Genomic DNA, 23,687 nt, shown 5'->3' with positions numbered 1-23,687 from the left:
ATTAAACAGAATATAAATTTAAAATTAATTTTATTGAACTAAAATCAAAATATAAATTTATTTTCAACTTTGGTAATAAAATTAATTTATGAGGGTAAAAATGGAAAGGTAAAAGCTTTTATATTCTAACAAAATTAATTAAATTAAAACATATTATGAAAATTAATATAAATCAGCACACACTTTGTTTTCTTTTAATTAAAAGAAAAATGAAAAAGAAAGCAAAACTGAGCCCACTTCTTAAAGCCCTAAATTTGCTGCACGCCATTTCTTCTTCTTTCACTGCGTCTCCTGGCTCCGTTTCAGCAGCTCAGTGTCGCCGACATCTCTCTACCGGTCACTGCTGCCACGGGCGTTGTCTTTCTTCCGCTCGTGCCGCTGCAGCCTCCCTCCTAGAAGTTTTGCACTAATTTTCTACCCCCTTGTTATACTGGTATCTCCCAATCTCCATCTATGCTTTTCATCTAATTTGAAAACACAAAAATTCGAACTTGCCTTATGAAGCAATGGAGGAATTGTTTAATTCTTTTTTTTTTTTTTTTAATAACAATAGCTGAATAGCAACGGAAAAAGGAAAAACATCCTTGCGGCAAATTGGAACTGGTTTGTGTTGGGCTGTTCTGTTTCGGACATGAATCAGTCATCCAGTTTTCTTTTAATTCCTTGCTTGATTGGCCGAACAACTTCAGTTTTATGTATATCTGTATAATTTTAGATTATTGTGGGAGAAGACATTGCTTTGAGTTTATGGAAAAAAGGGTATGAATAGACATATTTTTTATTGGAATACAAATCAATCACTGTGACAAGTTCGAACGTGATTAAAATATGAGTTCGAACATATAAGCTTTGTGTTCTATGAATGTGGATCATTTTTCTTCCATAATGTAAAATTCAACCACTTAATTTAAAATATAATTAAGCCAAAGCAATGAAGGACTAAACTTGTCACAAAAAGATTCTTCCTGTGCCTTATGTATATATATATACAGACTAGTGGAGAATGTGTTCTAGCTCTGCATAAATTGGCTCTTTCTTAATTAAATGCTAGTAGCTTGTTCTTGTATCGAGTACCCATTGCTATACAACTAGGAAATTGTTAGTCTTTGTTAGCCTGTATTTGTATTTTGTATGGCTTGATTTTTAATCTACAAATAATGAATATTGTGGTTGCAATGCTGAAATAAAATAATCCTAAGTTTGATATTTAGGTCCTTTCGTGTTCATGATAATGGAATTAGTTGCCTATGATTTATGCAAACTTCACTTGGCTGCAAATGTTGCTTGTGTAATTGCTTTAATGGGTCAGAGTTGTGAAATAATCTAGAATTATTATTGTCTCGTATTTTTTGATAGAATTTTATAAGTTTAGAGGTCAAGCCTTGATAATGGCCATTGTTGTGGATAGGTTTTAAATGGGTGTATCAGATAAAGATGCTAGGTTCTTAAATGAGGATACAATGGAAAATGATGATCTTAGTAACGAGGATTCGGATTTTGAATCTGAATCTGAATCTGGGGAGGAAGAGGAGGAGGTAAAATTGTCTGAACCATCAAAGACTGCAATATATAATGCTGATGGTCTCCTTGATAAGCTTGAAGATATTAGCTGGCCGAAAAACGTGGAATGGATACACAGGCTATGTCTTGATATTGATCAAGAAAAAGAGGTGGATGTGAATGATGATCTAGCTAGAGAACTTGCATTCTATACACAGGCTTTGCAGGGGACGAGAATGGCCCTCGAGAAGTTCCAATCTTTAGGACTCCCTTTTCTCAGGCCTTCAGACTATTATGCAGAGATGGTGAAGACAGATACTCACATGGGAAAAGTGAAAGGTCGGTTGCTGGCCGAACAGAGGAAGATGGAGGAAGCTGAGGAAAGAAGGAAGGCTAGAGAAGCAAAGAAGTTAGCTAAAGAGATTCAAGCTCAGAAGCTAAAGGAGAGGGCTAAGCAGAAGAAAGAGGAGATTGAATCAGTTAAGAAATGGAGGAAGCAGAGACAAAAGAGTGGTTTTGCCGGAGGTGATAAAGGTGGTGAGATGGAGTTGTCCTTTGAAGATGGAAAGGCGTTTGAGAGATCTGGTGGCAAGAAGAGGCCCGGGGTGTCTCCTGGCGATCGCTCGGGAGGGAAGGCGAGACACAGAAATGGAGGAAAAGGGAAAAATCTGAAGAAAAAGAAAGATTTCAGAGATTCCAAGTTCGGATTTGGCGGGAGAAAAAGTTTGAAAAAACAGAACACGGCCGAGACAACAAATGACATTAGGGGATTCAACAACGACAGTTTGTTAAGCAACAAAAGAAGGAAGAGGTCATAGATTAGTGCAGTAATTTGGTTTCAAGTTCATTGAAAATTAGCTTTTGGAAATTTTGATTAACTAGAAGATGTAAAAATCTTGAGGCTTATTATTAACTTGTTTTTCCTTTTGAAGAAATACTAATTTTTGTAGTTATTGTTATATTATGGGTTTGAATATATTATCTTGATGGATTGATATATGCTGGGTTAGTTTGTCTGAATTTAGTACGTGAGAAGAATGGAGGTTGTGAGGTTCTCTTGCTTGATTTATTACCATGAAAAATATGGAGACTTCGTGTACAATTGTATGTTCACGTGCATCGAGATACTTCCTTTTTATGATGAGTACGGATGCATATACTATTTTAATAAGAGGATTATTTCTTCCAATTCCCTTGTCACGTTACGAAGAGGAGGATTTAACAAGATGAATATTTTTGCATGAGAGAAACCTTAAGATACAAGTAAGAAATTTGGAGCCTTAACCATGGTAAGATCTTTAGAACATTACAACATAGTTAAAAAAAAGTTCATCACTAACTTACCTGACATACTTCAAAATTTCATGATATTATCTGTTAAACTTTCAATTTGGTAAGCTCAAATCATCATTTTCATGTACTTACCGACTACTTTAATTTCATATCTACGTACTCTATAGCAATGAATTTTCCTTCGGCACTACCATTTTCAGTATCCATAGCAACCTCGAAAATTGAAATGGTAACCTTTGAATTGCAGATCAAATTATGTTAAACCTAAACCAGCTCCAAATCATCAATACATTAGGGAGCATTCATATTTCATGCCTAATAAATTATATATTATATTTCATAGGACATTTGCGGTACGCCAAGCCTACCTTTCTTTGACAATAAAATGGCTGATGCATGTATGTTTGGCTACTTAATTAACAAAGTTTAGAAATAAATATGTCATCGCCCTAATTAGTGACTTGTGTATAAATGGCTTCCCTGCTACAAATCAAAATTCAATTGACCTTCGTCACTGTGAAACCAAATTGTAAGCCAAGAATTCTCTCTTTCTCGTTTATCTGATTTCATGATTCCTTCTCGTTTCTGGATCGGCCGTAGATTTTGAACTCGTACCTTGATTTTTCCTTGATTTCTCACTTATTTGTTATTGTCGTGATCAAGTTATTGACGCTGTCCGTCTCTATAGGCTTCTATTAATCTTCAGGCTCCATTTCTGATGGATTTTTGTATTTTCGTTGCTGCGTCGTTCAGATCTTTGGATTCTCTTCTCGACTACTCGTTTGTTTCGGACATTTTTCTCAATTGCATCTTTCAATGGTCTGAAATGAAACATTATGACAGTCCCTTTAAGTATTTCTCTGTTTTTACGTAGAAGTTAATGACGGCGAAGAATTTATGATTTCCATTTTATTATTTCTCCCCATCTAGTCCTATTCGAAAAGGCTGGGATATTCGTGGTATCCGTTTGTGTTTAATTGTTTGTTGTGTTTCGTATTTGCTAATGGCAGTTTAAAGCTTTCGATTATTTATTAGCCTTTTACAGATAAAAAATGGTAGAGTATATACAACATAATCCTCCAAAATACTGGAGTTTCTGCCTACTGCCTAAATCAACAATTTGCAATCAAGTTTTCTTTTGCGAAACGTATCTTTAAACATTAATCGAATTTCAGATATTTAGTTTTTTGTTTCCTGTGACAATGAGCTCCCCCGTTCCCTGCTTACACAACTGGCTTGTAGTAAATATTTGTATTCTATGATTTTCTAAAACTTATCTTACTCGTACAGGATCTCTTGTTGAGGATATAAGTGAAGAGGGAGAACTAATTGCGAGCAGAGAAAATGTCCTTCGGCAATGGAGTGAAATCCTGTGCAAAGCTGGTGAAGTCTTCAGAACCATTGTTGTTGAAATCAGGTTTCGTTACCTTGTTAGCCATGATGCAGATTTACTTTAACTTATGTTTTACAATTCCTGCATGTGCTCGTTAGTTGCAACAATCTTTCTCAAATTCATAAGAGTGTAGTTATAGCATACTCTGACATGATTGTAAATAAGGAAACAAGCAAACCATTAATTAAAAATAAGTGATGTGAAAGAAATTGCACAACAACGACAGTAATAAAAAGGAATCATTGAAGCATTGAACATCGCCGAAGTTCTATGCATGGGAGAAGATTAAAGCATCGAACACCATGGCGTTTTAAGAAAATAAATATGAAAAAGATAACAAGTTCCTACGAAAGTATTTATGGATAGTTCTGCTAAAATGGCTAAGTAAGACCTTCAGCAGGTTGTGATATAGGCTTTTTTGCCTATTATTACTTGGGCCTTCCTCTTGGTAACGTTCCTATAAGTTTTTTGCTTTTGAGATCTAGTTGTGGAAAAGGTCAAAAAATGCTTCTCCTCATGGAAGGGGAGTTTTTTTTTTTCTCCCTTCTTTCTAACGGAGGTAGACAAACTTTATCTGGTTTGTTTTTAGTGGAATCTCAACTTTCTTGCTCCATTTGTTTAGGGTTCTTGTTTTGTTCAACAAGAGATTAGAAAAGGGGTTGATGAGTGACTTCTTACGACTTTCTTACCGTTTGTTCAGCAAGAGCGTAGAAAAGTTTATAAGTGACTTCTTACGAGAAGGGGTTGATGAGGTTCGAACATTGATTTAGTCAAGTGGGAGGTTGTGGCCAAGCTGTTCGATCTTGGGCATTTAGATATTGGTAATTTGAGGGATCAAAACGAAGTCTTGTTGGTTAAAATGGTTGTGGTGCTTTCCTTGGGGTACTGCACCTTGTGGCATATGACTATTGTGATACTGTATACGAAGTCTTGTTGATGTTTACTTCCCGTGAAAATCATGGATACAACAAATTTCTAATTTTCTAGTCAATGAAGGATACTGTATGCTTTCATATTGGTATATTTTTTTAAAATGTATATTTTAGTAAACGTGTCCTTGCTGCGTCTATGTCCTAGTATTTTAGAAGGTGACGTGTTTCATCGATAATAGTCTATTCATTTCTACTAACTCATAGGGTTCATATATATATATATATGAATCAAGGTTTTTGAATCCTAAAAATGATGCTTTTGTGGCACAGCTAATCGAGGGTTTCACTCAACTGCTGTGAAGAGAATGGGAGGACATGCACATGGACACGATGAACCCTACTATTTGCACGCAAAGCACATGTACAACTTGGATAGGATGAAAAATCAGAAGTTGAGCATGAGGCTTGGAGTTTTCACTGCATTCAGCATAGGTGTGGGCGTTCCAATCTATGCAGTCATCTTCCAGCAAAAGAAGACGGCCTCTGGATGAAACAATGTGTGCAACCCAATAAGAAACATCGGTTGCACCTCAGTCAGTCCTCCTCTCCTCTCCTCTCCTTGGTTTTATTAACTCTGTATAAACCCTCATTTCAAATGCTGCATACAAACGTTGAGAATTCGGCCGAGAGTCGCTCCGCCGACTGGAACACGAGAATCAGAAAGTCGATTCTGTTTTTCTCAATAGTCTTTTCATCAGAATTCCATTATATTCCACATTTTGATCCAATCTGTTTTACTACCCAAAGATTTTTTATTGTTTGGGTTCATTCATTCATTCCTTCCCCGCATTTTTATTTAGTTTGCCCCTAACCATTTTCTTTATATCAGTGAATATGATATGTTGTATGGTTGGAGGAAATGATTACCTTGTAGATTTTCTGTAGTTTCTCTTAAGCTAATTTATCTCTCCCTTTTGTTTTACAAATCTTTCCCTTATTTCAACTTAGTAGAGGTCTTGTTAGGGATTGAGCTTGTTCATGTTGTGCGAGCGATTTTAAAGATAGGTGACTCAAAAGTTGATGTTTATACCAATACCATAGGAAGGTGCACCTCCTTCTTTTTCAATGACTTAATCATAACAATTATATATTTAGTTACTTTTTGAGAATTCTTCTAAGATGCATGTGAGTGAATATAAATAAAACATGTAAAAAAATCCATGCTAGAAACGAAATTAGAAGTAAACTAGAAATAATGTGACTAAGCACGAGCATTACATAAAAAAAAAAAAAATTGAGACATGATTCACCCTTGTTTTAAAATTTAAAAATTTATGTGAAATATTTTTTTAAAAAATTAAATTAATTTTGATAATTTAATTTTTATTGTTGAACTAAATTCAAATTCTTTTTTATATTAAAAAATATGGAAAGATGGAGAATTCAAAGAACATATTTTAATAAATATATTTGAATGCTGAATTATGTAGAAAAAAGAACGCGTGTTAGTATCCTAATTACCATTTGGCCCAACACAATGAGTAGGGTTTTATTCTACAAATTGAAACACAGCAAAGCCGAAGCAACAGATTTTCTCCCGCCACGACCGCCCTCCATCCGCAACAATCTTCTTCTTCTTCTTCTTCTTTCCGGTTAGGCTTCCCATTTATGCTTTCAACTGTTCTGCTTAATTGTGTTATTCAGCCTTTACCTCCATCTGAATTGAGGCTTTCATAGTTTCTTTTGGTTGGTTTGATTCCAGAAACCGTCGATGTTCAATTGCAAAAACATATTTGCACGTACTCAAACTATTAGGAACTGGTCTAGATGCAATTTCAATTCTGCTTCTTCTTCTTCTTCTTCTTTCAAATTCGAAACCGGAAATTATTATTCTGTTCTTCAGTCCTCTAGTTTTCAGCATTGGTTCAAAAATTGGAAAGAACTTCGGAAGCATAAGTTAACAGCAAGTACTTTTGCTGGGGCTATTGGGTTTTGGCCTCGTCGAAGGGCACAGTTGTGGTTAGAGAAACTTGGGGCAATTGACCAGTTTTCTGGTAATCTTGCAACTTGTTGGAGTAACATGAAAGAAGAAGAGGCCCTTGAGCGATATAAGCTTATTACAGGGAACTCTGTTTTGTTTCCTGAGTTTCAAGTCTATGGGAAAGGAAACTCGGAATATGATTGGTTAGCTGCTTCACCTGATGGTGCAATTGACAAGATGGTCTATGGATTGCCTTCACGAGGTGTGTTGGAGATTAAGTGCCCATTTTTTGATGGTGATATGGAAAAGGCTTCACCATGGTCTCGAGTTCCTCTTTACTGTATTCCTCAGGTTCAAGGTTTGATGGAAATAATGGATAGAGATTGGATGGATTTTTATGTTTGGACTCCTAAAGGTAGTAGTTTGTTTAGATTGTACCGAGATGCCGAATATTGGGAGGTTTTGAAAATTGCTTTGTCCGATTTTTGGTGGAAGCATGTTCAACCAGCAAGGGAGATGTGTAGTAAATATTCCATTACAAATCCCCTCATTGAGCTGAAGTCTCTTAGGCCATCACCCAAGCATGAGTTGTGCAGTTATATAGTTTGTGAAAGCAAACGGGTTGTTGATAATTCTGAGTTGCTCTTGCGTGAATTTAATGGAAGACTTCAAACCTGATGATTTCCAAATATTTAGTTCAATGGCTGAAATTGTATTTAGGAATCTGGTATTTAGAGTTTTAGAGCCTGAAGGAGTTCTTGTTAACATGAAAAGCCGGGGACCAAATGAAAACATTGGCAAAGAAAGCACATTTTGGCTTTGACTCGACATACTACTTTGCTTTCTGCTTGATGATGGGGCGTGGATTTGTCGAGAGGGTTCCTGTCACAACCTAATGTTGGCCCCTGGCCACCACACTAGGAAAGTTAACGATTTGCAAGTATTGCCTAGACCTGCACCCAACATGCCGTGGCACATGTCACACTTCCAATTCTCTCTTCATTGGAACCCAAGGACATGGTAGCAGCGGTTAGCTTCACTGTACAGCATGAAGGCCAAAGGGCCGGGGGAAGTAAGCTTGATGGCTTTCTGTTTGAAGTCTACTGATTTAAAAAATTTCATGGTTACTTTTTTCCTATTCTGTTAAAAATTGTGTGTGGCAATAGAGTGGAGACGATCTCCATGTTTGGTAATGGGTTTTCTGAAAGTTGCCCTGTTGGAGCTTGGATGAGGTATCTGTTTCAAGTAAGATTTTGTTTCATTTTGTGCCCAGATTGTATTTCATTTATTTATTTATTTATTTTAAATGTTCTATAAGATCATTTGTTCACATAAGCTTAAACGTTCACTATTTCATTCAACTGCAAGTTCTGTTACTAAGTCTGAGTATGGAGTTTGTTCTGCACCCGTATTTCCCAATGGTGGATTTTTATCTTCTATGATCTTTTATGGTAATTGAGCATAATTCTTCTTCAATTGATCAAAAGAGAGTTAGGTTTGAAACTCTTTTGTGTCTGAACAGGCCTCACTCTTTGTCATCAATTGGATTGCTTGCTTGAAGAGAGTATTGTCCAACGTCCTGGAAAAAGAACAGTTATATACTGATCTTGGTTTTCAGTTTATGCGGCCTTTTTCAGCTGCTCAAATAAGAATAGTTCCTCTTGAAGTTTTACGGATCTGTATGTCAACGACATTGTTTTTGATGCAGTTGTTGTTCCAATAGAAAAGCAAGGATTCTTTGGATGAACACTATCAAATCTACTATTTGGAGAGACTTTGGTATGATGAGAGGAACTCAAGGATCTTTGGTAGCTAAAGCTTGTAATACTCGTGGTAAGAAAGCTTCGTGTAGCTCCTTGGTAAGGTTCTTTCTAAGGTTCCTTATCTATCATATCTTAGAAAACAATCATAAAAAACAGGCCCAAAAGGAACTAAAAGTGAAACAAGAATCTATGGTAAGATTATAAGATATGAGTGGAGTAGTGACTAAAAACAATTATTTTTATTATTTTGGATTGTGAATTGTGATTGATGTTTAGTTCAATGAAACTTCCTAAAAACTATTCCATTCCGGATAATATTTTTGGTGGACTACGATTTTGTATGATGGCGGAAGTCAGATTGTTTATCTATGGGAGTTACCTTGTAGTCTAAATTCCTTGGAGATATAGGGTTTAGGGTTTAGGGTTTAGTTTGCCTTTTGCTTTGATCATATTAGAGATGTTTCGTACTTGTTTCTTGGTCTAATGGTAGCAGTCTTGATCAAGTTATTGTCTTGTTTCTCGTTTTTTCTCGTCTTGTTGGTTTGGTTCAATTTAGAGAAGACTTTCATTCTTTTAACGATTGTTTCCACCTCTACCATCATCCAAATGCATAAAAATTGTTGTATTATTGATGAAACTTCTACCTTAGAGGTTCGAATATATAATGGCTTTGAAATCATTTTTTTTTCTAAAAAATTAAATTACCTTTAGTTGCACTAAATTTGCCATCGACTCTAGATGATTGACGAACATGATAGGTGCCTTAGTTGTACTATTATTATATACCTAGTCATAAATGTAATTATTTTTGGATTATTATTTTCTATACAAAGTTAAGCTCCACAAATTTTATAGAGATCAAAAGCTTTAATACTATATGATATTGGAGACGTAAAAGAATCGGACAAGAAATCCCTTGTAAATTTTAATCCCTTGTAACTTATCATTAAAATTTACATTTCAGTTTGAATTAACTCAAAGGACTATGTTAGATATGGATTATCTTCAGATCAATCATCTAGAAATATAGAATAATTTCTACTCTTCTACGCTTGAATCTCTCCACAAGTTTGATTGAACTCCCTTGTTTGAAAATATATTTTATGATTAGAGAGGCTAGAGTCACATTTTCTCAAACAAAATGGTACCTCCATCTCAATATGTTTTGTGTGAGCATGGAACAATGGATAATGCACAGGTAGAAAGCATAGAAGTTGCCACAGAAGATCTGGGGTTGTTATTGATAGCACTCGAAGGAGAATCTATTGTGCATATCGATGGAGTTGGGAGAAGTTTAATGCGGCATCTACTAATGGAGTTGGGTATGAGTCAATAAAACTAGGAATGAGTAACTTTAAGAAAATGGTTAGTGCTTTTTTTTTAGAGAATTGTTAGCCGAGGCTAACTTGAGTTAGGAAAATGGTGAGTGCTTTCTCCCCTATAAATATTCACAACAATAAATAAAATTGAAAAGTATAATATCTTAGGTTTTTTTAGTATATAAAGTAACTCTCCCTTCAAGTTGTTCTTTTTGCTTCAATTACTTGTTTTGGTGTGTATCAATCGAAGGTGAAAATCATCTGGTATTTTAGAGCAAGATATCGAAACAAATGTCATCACCACAAAAATTGCACCACAAAAATTGCAGGAGGCGATGTGACAACACTAAAAAGTAGAAAGGAGGAGAGTGTAACACTTTAGGGTCTGTTACTCACGAAAGAGTATTATGTAGCATGGTAAATAAAAACGTGTGTTAATTTAAAGGCACAAGGCGTGTGGATGCCATCGAGCATGGTGATGACGTTAAGGAACGTAAGGATAGTTTGACTCTTGCTATCATCTACCAAGCAGTTTTGGAAGACGTCCTTCTCATGTTGGCAGAGGTAGCATGGGAGACGCTACAATGCGTATGGGTGTGGAAGACGTCCTTCTCCTTGCTTCCTTGACCCATTCCACACCCATATGCATTGCAGCGTCTCCCATGCTAGACCTTGAAGAGCAATTTTGAGGTTATCTGCATTAGGATAGTGAGTCGATGGATGACTTTTCCATGAAGTAGACAGTGATCGTCATCAACATATGTTCAAGAGGCGACAAGGTGGAGGAGATCTTCATCATCAAGAAGTTCCTTCGAGCTATTCCCCTGAGATTCATTCAGATTGTTACCTCCATTGAGCAACAGTAAAATGGTGTGGTTGAGAGAAGAAAATGTATTCATTACACGAAGCTTACTCAAAATCATGCAAGTCCCCACAGTTTTCTAGGGTGAGATAATACCGCATGCGGTTTATCTTCTAAATTGTTTGGTGACGAAGACCTTGGGCACTCGTGCCCTTTATTAAGTATGGTTTGATAAGAAACCTCACTTCGAGCATCTAAGAGTTCTTGATTATGTAGCACATGTTTAGACTGCAAGGTCATATATCAAGAAACTTGATGATAAAAGCCAAAAGATGGTGTACTTAGGTGCATAGGATAAGATGAAGGCGCATAGACTATATGATCCTCAACATGAGAAATTTTTTGGGAGTATAGATGTCGTATTTGAAGAAGAGAAGAAGTGAGATTGGTGCAGCAGAGTTTACTACTCTAGAAGATGAGGGAGATGTGGCAGATTTAGAAAGCGCACTGACACCAATACCAACTAGTTCACACATGTCATCATTGGTGACACGAAAAGGTGAACCAAAGCATAAGATGGTGTCAAGCCAGAAGAGTTGGATCCACAACAGATGATGAACCAAAGAAATTTCGTTCCCTCACTGAAGTTTATGTAGATACATTTGAAGAAGAGTTGGATCTAGATGAGCTAGTATTGTTTGCTATCGAGGAGCCAACAACTTACCATGAGGGAGCAACTAAGACGACAGTGTAGGAGGCCATGAAAAAATAGCTTGAAGTTATTAAGAAAAAAACAAGACGTGGGCCATCACTAACTTATCACTTGATCACAAGCCTATCGATTTGAAGTGGATGTTTAAGTGAGAGATGAATAAGGGAATGTCATCGATCACAAAACCAGACTCATGATGAATGGATATGAGCATTTGCAAGTTGATTTTGAGGTTTTCGCGTTGGTGGCTTGACTTGACATTGTAAGGTTGATTCTTGCCCTCACAACTTAACATGGGTGGGAGGGCCATCAATTGGATAAAAAATTAGCGTTTCTAGATGGTGACCTCAAAGAAAAAGTGTATGGTACCAAACTTGAAGGATTATGGCAAGCACCAAGTGCATGGAACATACACTTGGACAAGAGTTTGAAGAGTCTCAATTTCATGAAGTGCTTGCAAGAGAAAACAAGCTACAAACTCATTGTTGACTTATATGTCGATGACTTGATAGTCACTGGTATAAGTGTGGAAGACATCAAAGAGTTTAAGAAGCAAACGATGAAAGAATTTTAGATGATTCACCTCAAGTTACTCACATACTACCTCTAATATTGAGGTGGACTAGAAGAAAGATTGCATGAGCTAAATCAATCAACATATGCTAAAAGGTACTACAACAATTTAAGATAGTAGAGAGCAACTCGACCAAGTATCCCATGGAAGCAAAGTTACAGCTTCAAAAAAAACTTTTAAAGAAGCTTGGTGAATCCTAACGAGTATAGGGTCGTCATCAACAGTTTGAGGGACTTACTCATATTCGTCTAGATCCTTCATATGTTGTCGGAATGGTGAATAGGTACATGAAGAAGCCTATACATGGAAGCAAAGTTACCGCTTAAAAAAAAATCTTTTAAGGAAGCTTGGTGAATCCTAACGAGTGTAGGGCCGTCATCAACAGTTTGAGGGACTTGACTCATATTCGTCCAGATCTTTCCTATGTTGTCGGAATGGTGAATAGGTACATGAAGAAGCCTATACATGGAAGCAAAGTTACAGCTTAAAAAAAAATCTTTTAAGGAAGCTTGGTGAATCCTAACGAGTATAGGGCCGTCATCAACAGTTTGAGGGACTTGACTCATATTCGTTCAGATCTTTCATATGTTGTCGGAACGGTGAATAGATACACGAAGAAGCCTATATGAAACATCATTAAGCCATCAAGCACATTCTCTGTAATGTGAAGGAAACCACAAACTACGTGCTAAAGTATTAACGAGCGTGAGGACCTAAAGAACTAGTAAGTCTTACTTATATTGATTTAGTCAAGGACATCCACAATAGAAAAAAAATGGAGGAATTACATTTTAACTCAACAAAAATTTGATCACTTGACAATCTCAAAAGTAGTGAACTGTGACACTTTCTTCCTGTGAGGCTGAGTTCATGTCAGCACGTGCAGTGTCATGCCGAGTTTTGTGATTGAGAAATTTGTTGTGCGAAGTGATTGGAAGTGAGCTAAATGCAGTAACTCTCTGTGTCGACAATAAATCTACGATTGCATTGATGAAGAATTCGGTATTTCACGAATGGAGCAAACATATCAACACTCACTTCCACTTCTTCTTAGTTATTGAAGCAAGTTTAGGAGAATTGTTAATGTTTTTCCATGTGTTTTATTCCCAAATAAGAGTAAGAATAAAAAAAACATAATGTTGAAGGTTTTTTTAGTACAAAAACACTCTGAGAAGAAGTAGTGGAGACTTGATAGCTTATTTTATATTTTAATTTTGAGAGCGTTGAAATTGAGATTCAAATTATCTTAGATAATAAAATATCTCAAGCCATAACACTTCATAAATAAGATTGATCAACGTCTTTATGCATTTGTAAGATTGATCAACGAATGGCTTTATTTTAAAAATAAAATCAATTTCTTGTTAATGGTTATTAGGTATATGTACGTTTAACTCAATTAGGATAGCCCGATGTTTAGGTAAAGAAAATGTGGTTGCACAAGAAACGTATTTTATGGTATGAAACTTTGGCGAGGTCATGAACTAAGGGTGCTTAAATCCTTTTTCTATTTTAAAATTAGATCGATATGCTTGTGGAAGGATAGATGGTTACAAACATGATCTTGAATATTTGTCGTGTCACCTTAATTTCCATAATAAATTTTAATCATTAAATGGTATTAATTTCTCTTTTCAATTAAACCCTTAACTTAAGCAATCCGTTTACTAAATTAAACGGCCAATTACTTTATTTTTCTTCTAAATCATGGAGAAAAGAAATTGAAGCAACCCACTATTAGTAGAATTAGAGTTGATACAGTCTTCTTAACGTAATCATTTTGTGTAGAAACATGCGTTTAAAGTTTATCATACAATATAAACTTCATCTTAAAACCTTGTCATGAACCTATGAAACATCTTTAAAATAATACAACGAAATACTAAATGAAATAAATAAGCGTTAAAATTAAAAACACCCTACTCTAACCTAAGTCTAAAAAAATAAGTACAACTATTCTATACATGTGTCATATTCTTGAGTTGTGATGTGGTCGTCAGCTGTGTGATGAAAAAAAAAAGTAGCACATGGCTTGAGTATTTTAAGAAATACTGAATAAGCTACCTCCCTATCAAGGTTATATGCAAACATATACAATTTCATGTGTGAGATCTATCATGACAGTCTATTTTTCTACGACAGCTATCCTAAACGGGCAATTTGGATGTGTACTCAATTTTCCTACACACGGTCCACACGTGCGAGTATGGACCCACAAGTCAGTTCGCGCACCTCCTAGGCCCCTTTCTGGTCGGGCAAACATTATTTGGTAGTTGTTGATGTCGGACACCCGTTGGGAATAACGACTGTCACGACAACATTATGATAAACATAATGATCGTCGTAGCATACGCGTCCGTACTAGCATGAAAGAGAAGAGGTATCCCCTGATGCATGAACACACAATAATTCATGAGGTCCCAACATTTTTCTATTTTCATTATCATATAATACAACCTCGCTAGCATCTTCCTTCATATCATTATCATTTATCATATCTTCCATATGTGTGTTGTGGTTGTACTTTATGCTAATTCGTCGTTTTGCATGTCAATCATATCACATATCATTCATGTTGCACATAAACTATATCATAACTTATCATATCTTTGCACGTATCAATTCACGTCATGCACATATCATATCATATGGTATATCATAAAGGTCATATAATATAACTCGAGCATGCCTTCAACATATCATATCACAATAGATCATATCATAAACATATCAATTTATCACATATAGCATAACATTCATGTAACATCTCATTTTATAACAATTTACATATACGAGTATAAGACACGTGCGAAGCCGTAGGGCACGTGTCATCAATCAGCACACAATTATAACCAAACGACGGTAGGGCCACTTACTTAGTTGGCCTAGGTCGAAGCTACTACGACTCCTTGATTTTAACGCTACTTAATGCTGCTCTCTGAAATTTAATTCAGCATAAGGAGCCTAAACTTATAAATTAGAACTACTATGTGAATTGACTCAATTTTACATAAAATAATTTAAAAACTACTCATGCCTCTTAATAATTTAAACAAACTAAATGTAATTATGCATAAATAATTTAAATTTGATTCCAAAAATTAACTAGTCAAACTGTGGTCATACTAACCTTAAAACACTTCTAAAAAGTTGAAACTAGAAGGAAATAGTCCGAGCATATCAGAGTTCGAACGTATCAGACCCAGGCCACCCAAAATGTTAGCCTAGAGCCATCAGAAAATGTATTCTATGACTAACTTTGAACAATTTACGTTGGATGATAAAATGAAGTGAGAGACCTCTCTTTTATAGTGGAGGTTACTCCCACTTCTCCGTTGAAGCTATGTTGGACAACTTTTTTTTTTTTTTTTTTTTAATTTTTTGGTTATTACATCATACACATCTAACAGAAATCTTCATCCTCAAAAGTATTTTAATCTTTTAATTACTCGTGGTATTTCTCCCTCATCTCTTCCTTTTTTTTCCACATAATTTCTTTGGTTTGATGTTTTTATAAATACCATTTTCCTAGTACAGAAGACCTTTACTTCACAGGCTAAAATTCTTATTGGTCTTTTCTCGTAACTTGGGTCATTGTCTATATGTAAGGACTCGTAATCTACGACGTGAATCAGGTCATAAAATTAAGGACAAGACAAACAATCTCATATTCTTTTCATAAATATGAGGTAAGATGCTAACTTTTTGAGCTGTCTTAGTGCTCTAACTATTTATCTCTTCATAACATCATTAAACCTTACTAACCTTCATATATCATTCACCACATCTTTCTACTATGGTTGAGGCTCACAATTTCCTTAACTCCTTATCTTTAACACGACACAACAAAATACTAAATGAAATAAATAAGCGTTAAAATTAAAAACACCATATTCGAACTTAAGTTTAAGAAAATAAGTACAACTACCATTTGCATGTGTCATGGACTCGAGTTGCAATGTCGTTGTCAGCCATACATGATGTCTTGCATTTACTTGAGGAAAAAAAGAAAAAAAGTAGCACTGGCAGGAGTATTTTAACAAATACTTAGTAAGTGACCCTTCTATAGGGGTTATGTGCAAACACATACAATTTCATAAGTGAGAGCTATCATAACAAGTCTATTTTCCTAGACTATCCAAAATTGACAATTTTGATGTATACTTAATTTTCATACACAAGGTCCACACGTGCAAGTATGGACCCACCAATCGATTCGCACACCTCTTAGGCTCTTTTCTAGTCGGGTAACATTCTCTGGTAGCTGTTGATGCTAGACACCCATGAGGAATAGCGACCATCATGGCAGCTTTATAATAAACATAATGGTTATTTCCCTACCTGTAGCATACGCGTCCGTGTTATCGTGAAGGAGAAGGGGTATCCCCCGATACATGAGCACATAATAATGCATGAGTTCCCAACATTTTTCCATTTTTGTTATCATATAATACAATCTATCTTGCATTTTCCTTCATATCATATCTTTCATACATGTGTCGGAGTTGTATTTCATGCTAGTTCGTCGTTTTGCACGTCAATCATATCACAAAAACTATATCATATCTTTGCATGTACTAATTCATGTCATGCACATATCATACTATATCATATATTATAAAGTCACATAACATAACTCGAGCATGTCTTCAACATATCATACCACAATATATCATATATCATAAACATATCAATTTATCACATATAGCATAACATTCATGTAACATCTCATATACATCTTATTTTATAACAATTTACATATACGAGCATAAGACACTGCGAAGACACATGCACGTGCCATCAATCAACACACAATTATAACCAAACAAAGTCAAAGCTACTATGACTCCTTAATGCTAGCGCTACTTAACGATGCTCTCTAAAATTTAATTCTGCCTAAAGAGTTCAGCAATAATAAATTAGAATTACTTGAGAATTGACTCACCTAATTTTGTTTAAATAATTTTAAATCTACTCTTAATAATTTAAACTAACAAAACTTCAACCTACATAAATAATTTAAACTCTCAATATAACTAGCAAAAAGTAGTCCTACTAACGTTAAACGCTTTAGAAAATGTATTTTTTGAATGATTTCGAATAGTTTAAGTGAGATACCTTCCTTTTAGAGCGGAGGTTAGTGAACTCCCCACTTCTCAACTTAAGGGACGTGGACAATTTTTTTTCCCTTTAATTTTGGGTGACATTTAGCCCTCTAGCAAATAATTACGAAAAAGTTGCTTTAGAAGGACAAAATTAGGCGTAACGTAATAGTTCCAAAATCATTTTTAATCATAAAATGTTTTTTAATTTCTCACTCAATTAAACACTTAATTTAAGCACTATTTCTAAAGTCAACAATTTGATAAGTCAACGTTTAGTTGGGTTATATTAATATTTAGAATAAATTCACAATTGAAAACAAGTTGTGTTGGCATTGGATGAGCAATCAAGCAATCACTCAAGAAGCCTATATAAAAGGTTAAGAGAGTTTAATTCAAAGCCCAATTTTATAAGCAAAGATGGGTTCTTTTTCTTCTTTAATCGCCACCCTTGTCATTGCCGTTTTGGTGGCTCTAAGCTTGGCTTCCACAATAACACCCAAAGGCTCTGACTGCAAGTTTCCTCCACCTCCACCACCACCACCACCACCAAAGTTCTTTATAGCACCTCCTTCATTTCCAGCACCAAGGAGGCCGCCGCCCCCGCCGCCATCAAAGAAGTCGCCACCTCTACCGGTACCAAAGAAGTTTCCTCTACCACCGTCGGCACCAATAGAGCCAGCTCCTCCACCACCACCATCACCACCACTACCAAACTCGACTCATTAACCAGGGCGAAAGAAGTCTCCTCCCCTCCAACACCAATAAACAGGTCACTAGGTCGCCTCCTCTCCCGCCACAAAAGAAGTCTCCACCGCCTCCTCCGTCGTCTCCTTCCTACTATTAGGTCAACATGTTCTCATTAAGTGGGACTCTTTCATCCTTATAGCTTTCATTTAGTATACTATCAATAAAATTTATATCTTTTGTGTTTCTTCATGTAAAAGCACATCTTCCTAATCCTATGGTAACACACATGAATCAAATATTATTTAAATGTGTATTTTGTTAAAATAATGTATTCAAAGGATTAAAATAGCATTCATGAACAATAAGACACATGAATCAAATATTATTTAAATGTCAGTTGTGCTAAAATAATATATTAAAAGGATTAAAATAAACTTGATTTTCGAACTTTCAAATCTCGGATCATGATGAAAAAACATAAAGACCAAAGTAAATAAAATAAAATGCAATTTAAAAAGGCACACAAAACCATAAGTAGAAGACAAATTGAAATCAAATACAAAATTAGTGTTCAAAATTATTTATAAATGGGGCATGTGTTCTCGATACAAATTCAAACAAATGTAAAAACTACAAAAAATACATAGACATTGATGTCTTGATTTCTTGAGACACTCCCACGTTGGCCACCGCTCCTGAGCAATCCTCTATCTCGACCCATGATCAATAGTTACTTGAAAAAAAATGAAGAATAGGGTGAGTAAAAATACTCACTAGGTAAGCTCTCATCACATCCTTATCGTAGTAAATTACTATATATATATATATTCTAAACTCTAGGATATTTAGGCCTAATCTCTATAGCTACCTAAGTATATGAGGAGACCTCAAAGTTTTGAGTGAGCCCTTGTCTTTTACTTACCCGATGTTCATCATTTTTGTACTTCGACTTAGGTAACTTGCTTAGGTAACTTGCTTTACCTTGGCAGTGAATGACCAACATCTTGGAGTGAGACATTACCTCAATAAAATCTGGTAGGCCTAAAATGACAGTACCACTCTTATAAACCTACCACTGGGTAGGGGCACTATTGGGTCTTACCTAGAATGTTGTGGGGTATTGAAGAAGATAGGAGGATGAAACTTTGATTCTTCGCCCTACTAGCAGCCTAGAGAGCTACCTTAGTCGTTCTTAGGAGTCGTGGAGGTTTACTAGGTTTCTTATATGTCTAGGAAACTTAAAACTCGAACTCTAAACTCCAGGACTCTTTGTTCTAGCTCCTTGGGGCTTTCTTAGTCTAGAAGCACTAGTGTCTAGACCTTTAATCGGCATTCATGATCCTAAAGTGCTCAGATTAACGGAGACGTTACTAACCCTAGGTCATCATATAATCGACCTATCTTTCGCGGCTTAGTCTTATGTCAATGTAGACAACTATGCTCGACAAGGAGAACATGCATTCTATCACCGGGATCTAACCTACATTCTAATGCCTTCATGCAAGCACAATGAGAAAATCACTTCAAGCAGATATCACAATATTACATCCTCCTTTTTAACCCAACTAAACATCTATAACAACATGCATCTCAAAATCTTATCTTGTGGACATTTCTATAATTTTCGACAACATACATGACATTCTCAACTAAAACTACTCATTTAATGCTTTATTCATGTATATTCTAACAACCTAAGACAGGATATGATAGCGTGCTTGTTCGTTCTAGCAATCCCTATAAGTATTGCTCGAGGAGAGTCTGAATGGTTACTCATTTAGATGATGTGTGCCTTTCTAAGCTCATTTTCTACTAGTTAAATGTTCAAAATTTTCTGAAATTCCTCTAGCAAGGCGTAGTTTGTAACGTTTGAAAATTTTTAAATAAATAATAATAATAATAATAATAATAATATAAAAATAAATAAATAAATGATCGTCTCTCCACCTTCCCCAAATATCTCTCCCAACACCTCCTACAACCACAAAATGATCTGAAAAAAAAAAAAAACAAAACAAAACAAAACAAAAACAAAAACAAAAAAATTGACCAGAAATGAAAGAGGAAAGAGAGAAAAGAAAAGTTTTGGGTAAGTTTTTCTTTTATATTTTGCATATGGATAGAAAAGTTATCTTAAGTTACTTATCTTTTTCTTTTATCTTATGCAATTATTTAGATATTAGATATCTGATATAAAATTAAAATTGATTGAAAATGCATCTATCAAATTGCATATAAATTGCATCAAATCATAGTTAATTGATGCATACCCATTTTTCAAAGAAAAATTAGAAGAATTGATTAAAAATGACTTTGGTTAATTGGATAGTCATTTTTAGGAAAGAGTAGAAAACAAAATTGATTGAAAATGGCTTATAATTACATAGTCATAGGAAAGAAAAAAATATAGAGAGAAGAGAAACAAATTGGTACAATAGAGAAAGAAAATGGAAGAGATGAGAAATTATTATTATTTTGTACCTAGAGAATATGGTATTATAACAAACAATGAAGCTGTTTTAGAGCCGTATTTCACCTTGTTAGTTGGATTATTAATTAAAATGTGAAATACTTGTACGAAAGGTGACGATAGGTGCGCTATGAGGCGAACCCCGACAACCTTTGGAGCAGCTCTCAAAGAACGAGAGCTTACGTTAACTAAATTAGGGAATATTTTGGCTAAGGCCAACCAGGTAAGTGGTCTTACTATAGGATAGACTAAAGATTATTTGAATTATGATGATATATGAGTATGACGTTGTGTTGTGATGTATGTTAAATATACGTTATTTATGTTTCAATGAATGACGTACATGTTATATTTGATGCACTTAATGACTTCTATGATGAGTATGATGTATGCATGACGATGTTATTAACATGATGATGTCTTACATGTTGAACATGCCTTATGATGTTGTTTGCCATATTGCATCATGTCGTTAGATCGACATAGGACACAACCCTAAGAGTATGAAAATGATATTAATGTAAATATCCACGAGTACGTGTTACATAGTGTAACCAAGAGATGAGACTAGAGGGTTCTGTCAGAAGAGATGTATAATTGGACTTAGAGGGACCTCATGCATATTGTATGTTTATAAGTATAGGGCTACTTCCCCGAGAGATGATGAGTGCGGACGCGCACTGTATGATGAGCGTAAATGCACACAATGAGGGTGTTCATGAGGCGAATGACACTATGGGGTTCTGCTGACCTCCGGACGTCGCTATAGATTAGCTTGACCAGAGGGTCCAGGGGGTGTGTGAGCGCCCTGGGGATTCACACTCGCATGTGTGAGTGGTGTGTAGGGAAGTACTACACATCCAATTTTTTCAAGACTAGAGGCCACCCTTAAGATGATTAGAGATAGGTCCCTAATTCATGATTGCATGTGTTTGCATTAGCATGGCCCCTATAGTGGGGTCACTTACTAAGTATATTTTCGGAATACTCAGGTCGTGTGCCATATTGTTTTTCAGGTAAAGGCAAGATGCCCATGTACGATTGACGGCGGCATCATGATTAGAGACTATGGCGCGTGCATAGGATAGTTGTATGTTTAAAATTCCTAGTCTTAGTTAGAATAGGGTGTTTGCATTCATTTATTTAAATTATTTAATTGGTAATTGTTTTGTCTTATTTTGAACTCCAGCATAATGTTTGAAACAGGTAAGTCCGGCAATGTTTTCTAATGTTTTAACTGAAGTTTTAAATTTTTCCACTAATAAAGATGAGCATTCTTAGAGTTATATTTTGCATTAGAGATGAGCATGAAACGTTAGTGACGACTTTAGATATGTGTAAATTTAAGGTCGTTACATAGTTCAAGTTTAATTAGGGTCAGTATTGAAATAAAAGTAAAAAAACAGTCGAACGAGAGTTGAAATGAATGGAAATGAGCACTTCAAGTGCATTCATAGACTTCCCACATGTAGGCAGGATATCTCACGCATGGGTCTCACGTTTGCATACGCATGTGCAGAGAAATGCATTGTACTCCAAACAGGCCCGAGTTTGAACTTTAATTGTAACAATCGAGCCCTGACAAAATATTAAATATTTTATTTTTTTTCCATCGAATCTAAATTTTTGGGATTTTATTGATAGCATTAAAAATGAAATTTCAATATAGTGTAGAATAGGAAAATACATGAAAAAGTCAATTCGATACAAAATTGATACAAAATTGAAATTTGTGAAAGGTAAAGAAAAGAAAGGAGAAGGAATAAAAGGAAAGGAAGGGAAAGAGAAAAGAAAAGAAAAGAAAAGAAAAGAAAGGAAAGGAAAAGGAATAAAAAGAAAGGAAAAGAAAGAGAAATGAAAAGAAGAGAAAGGAAAGGAAAAGGAATAAAAAGAAAGGAAAAGAAAGAGAAATGAAAAGAAGAGAAAGGAAGGAAACCCTGAGAGAAGGAAGATAATCGCCCCCTAACTTCGATTCCGATCACAAGAAATCTGATTCCGGCCAAGATCCTTCACAGAAACTTGTGATATCCTACTCGGAGAGGAGAAGAAACACTTTTTACAAGGGTGTGAAAACTTTTCCCTAACAGACGCATTTTAAAGTAAGGGAAAACCTAAAGAGGACAATATCTGCTAGTGGTGGATCTGTGCCATTATAAATGTTATTAGAGCCAGATATCGGATTATGTGCCAGCGAGGAAGCTGTTCCCCAAAAGAAGGTAGACAAGAGAATGTGTGTCAGTAAAAACGCTGGGCCCTAAAGGGAGAGTGGATTGTGATATCCCACATTGGTTGGAGAGGAGAACGAAACACCAATGTGTGGAAACCTTTCCCTAGCAGACACGTTTAAAGCCTTGAGGAGAAACCCAAAAGGAAAAGCTCAAAGAGGACCATATCGGGTGGACCTGGCCGTTATAGTTGACTATTTATAGGAAATGAAAGGTGATAGAAGACTTACCATACAAAGGTTATTTATAGGAAATGAGAGGTGATAGAAAACATACAATATAAAGCAATAATATGATAGCGCCCCCGTACATCGAATATCAATGCAAATAATGTTGAATACTTTATTTTGTATTTGTTTGAAAAACTTTTTTGTTCTGTCAAACCAGTGAATACTCCTTTTGTAATGTAAATAGATAACAAAGTTTCAATTATGAATGGAAGTTAGGGTATTTAATGTGCAATAAAAGAATTTGGATTTAGCTAAAAATGAATACTTTAAATAAATTTTTATCAAAATATAATTAATGATATGATATTTAAATAATAAAATGATTCAATCGATTTGTTATAACATAAGATTAAAGCTATAAATACTATATTATAACGTTAAAAAATAATGTTATAATAAGTTAAAGATAACATAATATTTTTAGCTATATTAAACATATTATGGATTTAATAAAACGCTATAAAAAAGTTTTTATATCAATGCATATAAACTATAGTTTTATATTCTATTATAGCATCTATTATAACTTTTAAAAAAATTGCTATAAAAATCTTGTACTCTTAATAACATGGGTTGTCACAACGTACGAAAAATGCTATAAAAAGCCTGCGATAATATTTTTTTTATGCTATCGTATCGTTTATTTTTTTGTAGTGTCACTACCCTTCAAATGCCAAAAAAAAAAAAAAAAAAAAAAAAAAAAAAAAAAAAAAAAAAAAAAAAAAAAAAAAAAAAAAAAAAAAAAAAAAAAAAAAAAAAAA

General features: G+C 35.0%; 4 protein-coding genes across 5 annotated transcripts; all 4 read left to right on the top strand.

The window, feature by feature from the left end:
• The first annotated feature begins 305 nt into the window (after positions 1-305).
• Positions 306-2,497, top strand: LOC111480644 (probable rRNA-processing protein EBP2 homolog). Its single transcript, XM_023125797.1, has 2 exons — positions 306-433; positions 1,409-2,497. The coding sequence occupies exon 2, from the start codon at positions 1,416-1,418 to the stop codon at positions 2,316-2,318; it is 903 nt and encodes a 300-aa protein (XP_022981565.1). The 5' UTR covers positions 306-433; positions 1,409-1,415; the 3' UTR covers positions 2,319-2,497.
• Positions 320-5,894, top strand: LOC111480717. 2 transcript variants are annotated; one of them, XM_023125895.1, is made up of 3 exons: positions 320-433; positions 4,084-4,210; positions 5,389-5,894. In XM_023125895.1, the coding sequence occupies exons 2-3, from the start codon at positions 4,138-4,140 to the stop codon at positions 5,607-5,609; spliced, it is 294 nt and encodes a 97-aa protein (XP_022981663.1). In that variant the 5' UTR covers positions 320-433; positions 4,084-4,137; the 3' UTR covers positions 5,610-5,894. The 2 variants fall into 2 exon arrangements, with proteins under 2 accessions (XP_022981663.1, XP_022981661.1); XM_023125893.1 differs by lacking the exon at positions 320-433 and adding an exon at positions 3,218-3,322.
• A 701-nt stretch (positions 5,895-6,595) lies between these two features.
• LOC111480647 lies at positions 6,596-9,305 on the top strand. The gene is made up of 2 exons (XM_023125800.1): positions 6,596-8,284; positions 8,562-9,305. Exon 1 carries the CDS (start codon positions 6,830-6,832, stop codon positions 7,715-7,717), a length of 888 nt encoding a protein of 295 aa, XP_022981568.1. The 5' UTR covers positions 6,596-6,829; the 3' UTR covers positions 7,718-8,284; positions 8,562-9,305.
• An 8,426-nt stretch (positions 9,306-17,731) lies between these two features.
• On the top strand, positions 17,732-18,040 carry LOC111480756 (chitin-binding lectin 1-like). Its single transcript, XM_023125920.1, has one exon. The coding sequence runs from the start codon at positions 17,732-17,734 to the stop codon at positions 18,038-18,040; it is 309 nt and encodes a 102-aa protein (XP_022981688.1).
• The last annotated feature ends 5,647 nt before the right edge of the window (positions 18,041-23,687 follow it).

This window comes from Cucurbita maxima, unplaced genomic scaffold (genome assembly GCF_002738345.1).
Source record: "Cucurbita maxima cultivar Rimu unplaced genomic scaffold, Cmax_1.0 Cma_Scf00006, whole genome shotgun sequence".
In the NCBI taxonomy this organism is placed as follows: Eukaryota; Viridiplantae; Streptophyta; class Magnoliopsida; order Cucurbitales; family Cucurbitaceae; genus Cucurbita; species Cucurbita maxima.
This window is presented reverse-complemented; position numbering and strand designations above follow the sequence as displayed.

Bases quoted from the DNA above. Each gene is read 5' to 3' on its own strand.
- LOC111480644 (XM_023125797.1), top strand. From the start codon at position 1,416: ATGGGTGTATCAGATAAAGATGCTAGGTTCTTAAATGAGGATACAATG.
- LOC111480756 (XM_023125920.1), top strand. From the start codon at position 17,732: ATGGGTTCTTTTTCTTCTTTAATCGCCACCCTTGTCATTGCCGTTTTG.
- LOC111480647 (XM_023125800.1), top strand. From the start codon at position 6,830: ATGTTCAATTGCAAAAACATATTTGCACGTACTCAAACTATTAGGAAC.
- LOC111480717 (XM_023125895.1), top strand. From the start codon at position 4,138: ATGTCCTTCGGCAATGGAGTGAAATCCTGTGCAAAGCTGGTGAAGTCT. The intron at 4,211-5,388 runs GTTTCGTTACCT...TTTGTGGCACAG, and splicing joins ACCATTGTTGTTGAAATCAG to CTAATCGAGGGTTTCACTCA.